Source organism: Grampus griseus (genome assembly GCF_964374135.1).
Source record: "Grampus griseus genome assembly, chromosome: 7".
NCBI classification, from domain to species: domain Eukaryota; kingdom Metazoa; phylum Chordata; class Mammalia; order Artiodactyla; family Delphinidae; genus Grampus; species Grampus griseus.
This window is the reverse complement of record NC_139001.1, coordinates 7,942,244-7,952,750: the sequence shown is the minus strand read 5'-3', so window position 1 is coordinate 7,952,750 and position 10,507 is coordinate 7,942,244. Positions and strand designations below refer to the sequence as shown.

General features: G+C 56.0%; 1 protein-coding gene across 1 annotated transcript; it reads right to left on the bottom strand.

The window, feature by feature from the left end:
* Positions 1-841: 841 nt before the first annotated feature.
* NPPC (natriuretic peptide C) lies at positions 842-5,029 on the bottom strand (the record flags this gene model as incomplete). Its single annotated transcript, XM_082658228.1, has 3 exons — positions 842-931; positions 4,183-4,493; positions 4,940-5,029. 2 exons carry the CDS (start codon positions 5,027-5,029, stop codon positions 4,203-4,205), a joined length of 381 nt encoding a protein of 126 aa, XP_082514354.1. The 3' UTR covers positions 842-931; positions 4,183-4,202.
* Between the last annotated feature and the right edge of the window lie 5,478 nt (positions 5,030-10,507).

The following is a 10,507-nucleotide window of genomic DNA, read 5'->3' as shown; positions in this document are numbered from 1 at the left end:
TGGAAATCTTCTAAATCTCCCCAAAGCAGAAAGGAAGTTTTCAGTGATTTGTTTCCTTTAATAACAGAGAGAAGATGGAGTAGAATTAGAGGGCCCTCAGTCAGCTAAATTCAGTTTTAATTTAATTCACCACATCTGACTTCTCAGCTGTCCAGTGCTCTGAGCAGAGCTTCCTGACCTGGCCAAGCTGGTCAGAATCACTTGGGACAAAAGCCACATGGCCAGTCCTACCCCTGGAGGTCAGATTCAGTAGATCTGAGGGTGGATAGGGGCAGGAATCTGTATTTTTAACAAGATTCCTGGGGGATTCTGATACAAATCAACCCAGAATTGGGAACGGGCTGCTAGATCTATTTAGAGGCAAAAGCCTTGTTTCCGCATTCTCCCTCCTTCTCAGACTAATTCTTAAAAAAAGGTGCAATGAGTAAATAAAGACAGCTTTCAAGATGTTCATGGAATGACTTTTTTTACATTTTTCAACTAGTTAAGACAAAAACATTACAATGATTGACTTCTTCCATTTAGTTACATAAATAAAATTTTTATAAATATCTCTTTATAAACAATATAAATAGCTTTACAACATAAATACATTTATGCATGACATGAATTTACAAACAGCAATGTTTTACAGCTGGTTTTGTCAGTCTCTTAAAAACTGTCCCTTGTCATCACGTCGGTGTAGGTGTGTGTGTTTTGTGTATATAATATATATAATATATAACTTTTTATTTTTCATTAAAAAATAAACAAACAATAAAGTCATACCCCCCTCCCTAAATAATAATAAAACAGCTGGTGTTGTGTATTCCCAGTACCAGGAAAAAAAAAAAAAAGAAATGTAATAGCCACATTGCGCTGGAGGTGCTTCCAGATGCTGGGAGGCTGATGACCAAGGATGACCTCAGCAAAACGGAGCAAGTTCCCAATCCTGAAACACAGAGGGGCCAAGGGACACTCAGCTGAGAAAGCACAGCCTACAGGGCACTTCTAGAACCTTCCTCCCTTTCCCGCTGTAGCAGGAGGCAAAACGCCTCCACCTTCGCCCTACAGGCCCTGATGAAGGCATTCCTGCAGAGGAAAAAGGGCCCTTCCACTCGGGGCCTCTCCAGGCCCTCATCCATCGCCTGCTGTGTCCTTGGCACTTCCTGCCCCAGCACAGGTGGAACCAGAAAGTCAGCCAGCCCTCCTCCCCCTCTGACTAAGTGCAGGCCTTGTCCTTGGCTCTCCGTGAGACACAGTGAGGGAAAGGGAATGGAAAGTGAAGCCCCGCCACCCAACCCCGGCCCACCTCTATTTTTTGCTACGATACAAACCCTCCGTCAGGTGCTTTACGTGTCTGGGGGATGGAGGAGGGAAGGGGGAGAGAAGCATCTGAAGATTTGGGAAATCTGGACTCAAGTCCCAACTGAATATTACTTCCTGGATGGCCATGCAAAGCTTTGAGTATCGCTTTCCTCACCCATAAAATGGGATAATAGCCACCTCCCAGGGCTGGCTTTAAGATTCAACAGTAGGCCACACATTGGGCATTGGCAGAGTGTCTGGGTCACAGCTGCCCATAAATAGCACTTCTTTCCCCAGCTGGCTTCTCCTCAGAAAGGGTCCTCTTCAGAATCAGAGGAAATGGTGTGTCACGCCGGCCCTGGGGAAATGAGTGGTCGTGCTGGGTTTGCTGGCTCGTGAGTTGGCAGTGTCGTTTGATGAGGGCTGCACCCAGTCTCTGCCAATGGGTGTGTGGGTGTTCGGGGGCCAGAGGAAGGCTTCCTCCTGAGACAGGGTGGTGCCCTTCCAGAGGACAGTCCTGGCAGAGGGACCCCGGGCCTCAAGGCCTTGATGAACTTCCTCAACCCCTTTCTCTGCCGTCCCACATGTTTAAACAGAGGACAGATGTCTGTGATGTCTCTGGGCCCCATGGGCAACGGGTTCATTCAGGCACCCTCCACACCTCATCTCTGCCATTAGCATTTTATAATCAAGGCTATAACCATCAGCGACAGTCATTATGGCAGCTGGTTAGAGCCAAAGTCAACTCCTGTGTAGACAAATGGCCACAGCCTCAGAAGAGCTTTCATTAATGGGAAAACCCTAAGCTGCCTTTCTCTTTTAAGCCCAGACAGTGAGATACCCTGGGCATCTCCACTAGGAGGTTGCAGGCAACAGGAAGGATGCTCTGCCTTCTCATGGGGCTGGGGGTGAAGGTGGGGTTGAGAAGGTTAAAGGTGGTGGAGGTGGGCATTCAGCTAAAAGAGAACTTCCAGGAGGTTGACAAGCTTCCCTGGTCAAAGGGGTCAAGAAGCATTAGCAACCTGGATTCCACCTGTGGAGTACCTCTCTCCACGAATACCTGGTACCCACAGACAGCCTCATCTAAGAACAAGGGGTCTATGGGGACATGCATGCCAGGCACTTTCTAGGACCTTATCTCCTGCTGACTCATAGAACAGCCTCTGTTTGGATTCTGAAGTTTGAACTTGGTGCTTAATTCACAAATTGAAAATTGGACGCCTGTGGCTCCTCCGTCTCTTCATTGTTGAGACAGGAGAGAACAGAACAAACCCATCACAACGGTAGCTTCTAAAGGCTGGTCCACCAGTGCCAGAATCATGACAAGTCAAGATCTCAGACAAGCGAAGCCCCTGCAGGAGGAGCACACAGCCTGGCCAAGTCTGGCTGCAGAGAGGAAGGACACCAGCTAAATGCTAGGGCAGGCGGGCAAGGAGTGCTCCTAAGCTGGGTGGGGCAGGTTTTCCGGGTCATTGACAGACGTTTTAAAGAGCTCCTTTGGGCATCCTGCAGGCCCCAGTTCATCTTAGGCTAGTGTCCGGCCCTTAAGTTGCTCATGAGTTAATTTGGGGAGGTAAACAGGTTCACCAACAACCCTAGCTCAGGTGAAAAAGTTTTCTGTGTAGTAAAAAAGGCTCAGGCATTGCACTGGAGACCTTCAAAGATGGGCGCGCTTGTCCTTTGGGGGAAGACAGTGTAGACGTTGATAAGGCTTCTGGGATGAGAGAACACAGCTTGGCCTGCAGTGGGACAGAAAGACTGTGGGACAGGGAATGACAGCAGCTGGCTGCAGGCAAGGCTGGACACCAGGAGGTCGGGTTCGAAATCACTCGAATGTCAGTTCCAGAGGTTGGGATGTTGTTTCTCCATGATACTGATGGGCAGCAGGAATGGAGGGGAGTGGAGAGAGGAGGGAAGGACATTTGCCGCTGTACCTTGCCAGGGGTGCAGCACCCGGCCGGGGCTGAAGGTAGCACAGGGGTTTCCAGCCTGGTGGAGGCGGAGGAGGCCATACCAGAAACCCAGGTATGGAGCCTAGGCATGGTGGGGGGGGCGGGAGGAGGGGGGTGGGGCTCAGTTTGGGACATGTTGAGTTTCAGGTTGGGGCAAAAAACTAGATTATTTTAGTTTCTTTTTCCTTGCCCTAAAATAGTGCCACGAACACTGAGGTTCGATCCTGAAGTCACACGATTGCTGCAGCGTCAGGACCCTGGACAGACCAGTTTGCCCACGGCCATGGTTTAGAGAAGGGACAAGAATCAGAATGCTCTGGGGCAGAAACGCTCCCTGGTGATGCTAACAAATGGCTATTCTCCCTACCTTGAGGGGGCAGGTCCCGCTCCAAGTCTGTCCCATCACAGAGACAACAGACCCAGGGAGCTGTCCTGACCACTGGGCTGCTTACTGCCCAGCACCATGATGCAGTGGCTAGCAGATCAACTTACCCTTGACTCGTATGTATGCCTTTCCTCCTCTGCTCCCACCAACCCAGGATCAGCCCTCAATTCCCCCAGTTGGAGAACTGGGGTCAGTGTTGCTGGTTGCCTTATGGCCCTGGGGTGGGTGGGACCCCCCCCCCCCCGAGCTGTCTCTGTTTCTCCAGAGGGAGCCAGGTGGGTCCATCCATGCTGAGCCATTTCTGACCTTGCCAAAGTTCCCTGACCACTTTATCCCTCACTTTCTCCATCTGTAAAATGGGATGATAAATGGTGTTGGGGAAAAATGTCTAGCACACACACTCAATCTTGTGCCCAGATGGTCTGGCTGGGAGGCGGAAAGGTCCAGGGGATCAGAGAGGAGCCGGCCTGCGGGAGGGGGTGCAGGCTTGGTTCTGGGGGGCTTCACGGGAAGCTGGGTGTGCAAGAGCTCCCGGCGGCCGGGGTTGGTAGTACTCACCGCCGCCAGGGGTCGCCGCACTAACATCCCAGGCCGCTCATGGAGCCGATCCTGTCCAGCTTGAGGCCGAAGCAGCCCTTGGACAAACCCTTCTTGTTGCCTCCCTTGTATTTCCGCGCGTTGGGGTGCTCTTGCAGAAGACGGGCCCACGCCGCCCGAGACTTGGTGTCCACGCGCAGGTCCCGGAGCAGTCGCGACCGGTCGCCCTTGAGATTGGCGCCACCGCCCCCGGGAGTCTTGTCGCCCTTCTTCTGACCTCCTCCCGCAGCCTGGGGCTCGGCCACCTCCTCCCCTGGCGGAGTGCGCGGGACCTGTCAGAAAGAAAGAACGGGCAGGTGAAGGGACGCACCGCGGCAGCGCGGGGGACTTTGCGGGGCCGCTGATGCTCCAGCCCGACACTCCGGCCAGCGCGGTTTGTCCTTTCGAGTCCTGAGCGCGCCCCCAGAGGTGCCGGACGGCTCGGCCCTGCATCCACCTGCCACGCGGCCGCCGATGTCCGCTCCTTCGGGGAGCCCCTTGCCCTCCTCTCCTTTGCCCCTTGCCGGGCTGACCACACTGAGGCAGAGGCTGCGCATTTGTCGATGCTCTCCCGAGTCCGGGCTTCGAGGGCTCCCCAGCTCTCACCCGCGCACGTCTCAGGGGAGGGAGAGAGCCGCCTTCCCGCCCCCTCTGCTCCCTCCGGCGGGCCACACCCTCCTAGACCCCCTAGCCCTACCACCGCCCCTCACAGTTCCGACGTCCCTGCGACAGCACCCACCTTCGGCGGCGCCCCGGGCTTGGCTTCGGAGGGCCGGAGCGAGAGTAGCGCGAGCAGCAGGGCGCAGGCCAGCAGCTGGGAGAGGTGCATGGTGCCCGTGGGGTGGCTGGGCGCAGACCGGCGGCAGCAAGCGTGCGCGGGGCCGGCGGGCAGACGGGCAGACGGGCAGGCGAGCGCGGAGCAGGCTGGCCGGGCTGCGACGCGGGTGCGGGTCCGGGTCCCAGTGCTGCGCAGCGCCGGCTGGGTGCGCTCTGAGCCCGCGGCTCCGCTCGCGCCTTTATAATCCAACCTGCCGCTGATGTCATCCTCCCGCCCACAGGGCCGCCCGGGCCAATGGCACTCGCGCCGAGGGCCGGGAGGGGTCCGCGGGGGCTCCCCCTCTGCCCCCCCGCCTCATCCCACCCCGGAGGGATCCCGCGGCTCGGCGGGCTCTCTCCCGACTGCGCTCCAAACTGCAAAGCGGCGCGCACAAGGGAACTCGAATTGCAGGGAGCGCGCTCTGGCATGCCAAGCGTTTGTGCGCCCGCTGCCCTGCGCACAAGGTTGGACCTCAGCACACACGCTCTTCCTGGAAAGGATCAGTTTCCCTCTTTGCAAGTGCAAAGATAGGCTCAGAGGAATTAAGTAACTTGCCCAAAGTCACACAGCCAGAAAGTTGGCACAGCGCGAAATCCACGCAGATCTGCCTTGTTGCCAATCTTTTCCCGGGGCACCTGACAGGCGCGAGGCCTGGCGCTGCGGCTCCACCTTTCACCTGCTCGCCGGGACAGTAATTCAGATCGCACCGACGCCTTTAGCTTGGGGAGGTAGAGGATGGGGCCAGAGGTCCGGGGGGTAGGCACAGAGAGAGCGGGGTTTGCCCGGGGCCGCAGGGGAGAGCGCAAGTCCTTCACCGGACAGTGCGAGCTTTTCGCCTGCGGGTGTGTTTGGGAGCGAAACGCGAACGAGATGCGAGGGTTCATGCGTGTGTGCGGCAGCATCTTGGGCCCGCCGCTGTGGCTCTAAGTGCGCCCTCAGCCCGGGCCGGCCCTACAGAACGTCCCCGGGTCTGACCCGCCAGATGGCTTCCTTCTGCACCGACGGGTGCGCGCCTGACCTCGACTGCACCCACTCGAGGATCCGCAGCGTGTGGCTGTCCCTCCAGTGGCCTGTGCACCTGCACAGTCTGGGGAGGGAGCTTTACCCAGCCCCGAGCCCAGTCTGGTTTCTGTGAGCCATAACAGGTGGTCGCCTTCGCGTTTTCTGCCTCAGAGTGGTCCCTACCATAGTTGTCGGAACACGCCCAAGTATCGCTGCTGCTCACGACTTGCTCTCCTTGGGCAGGGCGTCTCGGTCCCTCGGGTTCTGAGGAGTCCTTCGGGATGGGCCGCGGAGGCAGAGAACCGTAAGACTTGAGTGAGATGCAGGAATCTATGACTCCACTGCCTCCGGAGCAGGGGACTCGGCTGGACAGCGGAGGGTAGGGGAGTGCTTGCGGACCCCAAGCACCAAGACTACCCTGAGGGCTGGAGGCACCTGGACGACCTTTTGCGAGGAAAGGAAGCTGCGCCCCCCCGCGGGAACGCCACAGGAATCAAGAGGGGCCGGGAGAACCAAGTGTCATGCGGTGGATCCCACAGCAAAGCCTGAGCCCAGAGCCGGGAGGCAATGCCAAACCATCTGCTTTCTCTTCCCCACCCTGGCATTCTGCGCGGGAAAGTGCAGGTCCCTTTGTTTAGGAAATAACCTACACCAGAGGCCTGAGTTTGGGGTAGCAGAATTTCCTGAACTCCAAGATGATCCAGACATCAGCAGGGCATCCGTTGTATCCTGGTGAGTTGACTCATCACCTCCGGGCAGCCAGCCTGATTGCCTTCGCATGGTAACACCCATAGAGGGGCACCACTCTTTCATTTGAGGAGAAAGGAAGAGGTATAAGAAGGGAAAGAGGGAGGGAGCTCCAGGTGGACGATGGAAGTCCCGTCTCCTCTTTGTCTACTGGACGGAGAGGAATGTTACCAATCTGGAACTTCTTTGAGACTTGCTTTGTTTATACAGATTTAAGGAGCCAGGCAGATTGATTTTTTTTTAAATAAATAAATAAATTTATTTATTTATTTATGGCTGTGTTGGGTCTTCGCTGCTGCCCACGGGCTTTCTCTAGTTGTGGTGACTGGGGGCTACTCTTTGTTGCGGTGTGCAGCCTTCTCATTGCGATGGCTTCTCTCGTTGCAGAGCACGGTCCTTAGAGCGAGCGGGCTTCAGTAGTTGTGGCACACGGGCTTCAGTACTTGTGGCTCACGGGCTCTAGAGCGCAGGCTCAGTAGTTGTGGCTCAGGGGCTTAGTTGCTCCGCAGCATGTGGGATATTCCCGGACCAGGGGTCGAACCCGTGTCTCCTGCACTGGTAGGCGGATTCTCAACCACTGTGCTACCAGGGAAGCCCCAGATTGATTCTTGAGCCAGACACTGGACTGGTTTCCAGGGGGCAAGAGGTACATCCTCTGAAACCCCTTACTGAGGACAGGTTGGGAGCTTCCAGTGTCCCATGGGCACCTCCTTCTGTCCGAATATCTGTAGGCTGGTTCTTCCTGTCTTCTTGGTGACAGCTGGGTAACCATCTAGGTCTCCTCTCTCTTTGAGCTTTGCGACTAAATACAATAAACTGACCCCGCCCCAGTGTGGACAGAACCAACACCCGGGACTCTACCTCCCCTCTGTGGAAGAGGAATCTTCTGGTGAGCCCTCACTTCTGACCACTGGCCTGTGGTCATTTGGGGCAGATCAGATCCTGGAAGAGTTAACTGCGGCATGAGGCTTCCCTGGGGCAGACCATGGAGCAGTTCCTGCTTAGCCTGGGCTTGGGAGGTGGGATGGGTAGAAGTGGGAGGATGATGCTGGAGGGACCTTCAGGGAAGGAGAGAACCAGCGCATGACCGCCTTGGCAACTGAAGGTTTCAACTCCTCCTTGGTTTCTTTGCCCAGGAAGCTGCAGAGAAGGCTCTCTCTCTCCCCTAGGCCTAGACTGGGGGCCCAGGTCACTTCTCCCTGCTTTCCGCTCATGAGGTTTGCTCCTTCCTGCTCTGGCCCCAGGGGCCAGGCCTGGGAAAGTTGGACCCACTGAGCCGCTGAACATGAACTGTTTGTGGCACTTTATTGAACGCTCAGTGTGAAAACTCCTCCTAATGGCAAAGGAGAGAGAAAAGGCCACTGGGCCTCAGGAGCCTGGCAGTTCTGTGGGGAATCTTGTCGTTTGTCAATTATCCATCCACTGATTCCCCAAGTATTCACTGAGCATCCGTGCAGCCTGTGGGGTTCCATCCTGGCAGGGAAGACACCCCTCCACCCAGGCAACAGGCGCTAGCTTTGTAGGCCCAAAAGGACAATGGCAGGGAGGGAGGACAGCTCCCCCAGCTTGGGCTAGCAGGGCAGGCTTCCTGGAGAAGGAAAAGTCTGTGCTGAGCTGGGAAAGGAGACCCGGCAGGCAGGAGGAGAGAAAGGAGAGAGGAGGGAAACCCAGACGGAAAACAGAGTGATTCCCTTTGGGCTACTGGGAGGAACGCACCCAGGCTTAGCAGAGTGCAGTAAAAGAAAACATGAGTGCCCAGAGCTAGGGAAAGAAGGGGGAGGGGCTTCAGGTAGGAGTGCCCAGAGGAGGCAAGAGTAGGCTGGGGGAGTAGGTTGACAGATGGGGCCGAAGGAGGGTGATCAGTTGTCAGGGGACACAGAGAGGGAGTGGGAGAGAGAAGTCAGAGCCAGGCCGGTGTGCCAAACTCCAGGCATCAGAGAGTTGCACAGCTAGGACTTTCCCTCCTGGACCTCTGAAAGGACATGGAGAGAAAAGACTCTGTTCTTGTGGGCCCCTCTTCTCTTTTTCCCTTCCTCCACGAGGGCAAGGTAAGACTTTTGTGCCTACCACTGATGGGCCCTACTGGGGCAGAGTCGAGGTTCAGTCCACTACCAGGATCCTATAGGAGGTAAGAGTGGGCCTCGATGAGATGAGAAAAGTGCTCATAAGGCCTTTTTGGAGGCTGGGGAAGGGGTGGCTAAGACAGGATTGTCCACCTCCCCTCCCCAGGAGCAGGGAAACAAGCTCCCTGTGTAACAGCGCCCCCTCCTGGCCCTGCAGAGGATTCTCAGGCACACAGACGAGGGGAGGATTGCTCTGCTGTCCATCTGTTTTCTCCGCAATTATTTCATCCCAGGGGCCCCTTTCCAGCTGCATAACTTCCCAGAGAGGACACTGAACAGGCGGTGAGCAGATCTCATGGAGGGCGGCAGGGAAATTGCAGCGGGACCCTCGCCAATCTCATCACTGCTTGGAGCCTTCAGTTTCACCATCTGTATTTGGGAAAAAGCCTTCCCTGCCTCCTGGATAGGGGCAGATGAGTCAGGAGGCCTGACAAGAGGTTTCTGAGTCCTAGACGAAGGTAGGAGGAAGCAGCTGGGGCAGAAGAGGGATCTGAATGTCACTGCACAAGACACACTCCCAGGTGGGAGGGTCCAGCGCTCCTGAGACTCCCCAGATCTGTTGGTGGTGGGGACCCACGGAGGATGCAGAGGCACAGCCTGGCCAGGTCTCCTTGAGCTTGGTACCTCTTCCAGGAGTCCTGCACCTGTCGGGCCTGGCTTTAGGAGAGGAGCCAGAGGCCAAGGAAGCATCATCCGTCCTTCCCGGGACAGAAATTCCAGAAAACCTTAACTTCGTCGTGCCATGAGGTCTTTGACCCCAGGACACTCCCACCTGATGAGCCAGCTGCCCTGCTTCTCCTTTCCCAGGGGCCCTGCCAGCACCTGCTCCAGATGGCCTCCAACCCCTCTGTCGTACGCAAGCGCATGACGTTAGAGTTTATCCCTCACCACCACCCTGCCTTTTTTTCCCTTTTCAAGAATAAAAGACAGATAGGCTCTACAGATAGGCTCAGTTCCCTGGGGGAAACGACTGCTCGTTTTGTGACTATCAACAGGCAGGTGAGGGAGTAGAGGCTGAAGCTTAAACCCTGAGAAAGTGATTAGGGAGGTGAAGGAGAGGGACCTTCCCAGCAAAAGATGGCTCCGCATCCCGACCTTAGCGTGGTGCATGCACCAGATGTTTGCAGAGGGAATGGATCTGCTGCCAGGCTCTGCGCCCTGGGGACTGAGCTTGCCTTGGCTGGGTTCTGGTAAAATATTGGCCATATGGAGCTTTTCCAAGCAGGGAGCTACTCCTTGCTGTCCTGGGAGGGGGGGTCCCTGCAGTGAGCCTACCCTCTTGGTATGTACCGGGAGGAGGCTGTCTATTGTCTGGTCTTAGAGACAGTGTTTCAGATTTGTTGGAGGTCACAGTCTTCAAGGAAGGGGGCTTCACCCTGTGGACAGAAGCCGCCCCAAGTGTCTTACAGAAGTCTCTTAACATTGCACTTTCACGGAAGGCACCACAGGACGGGCCTGCCGTGAGCCAGGGCCACCAGGCAGCTCAAGGAGCCACGTCTTTGGATTTTCCAAGCCAGAAACTCCTCTGCAGATTTCTGCCCCAGGAGTGTGTGACCACCAACTACTTTGTGGGGAGCAGTCAATTTCTAAAACGAGAATGACCAGAGAACACTAGCAA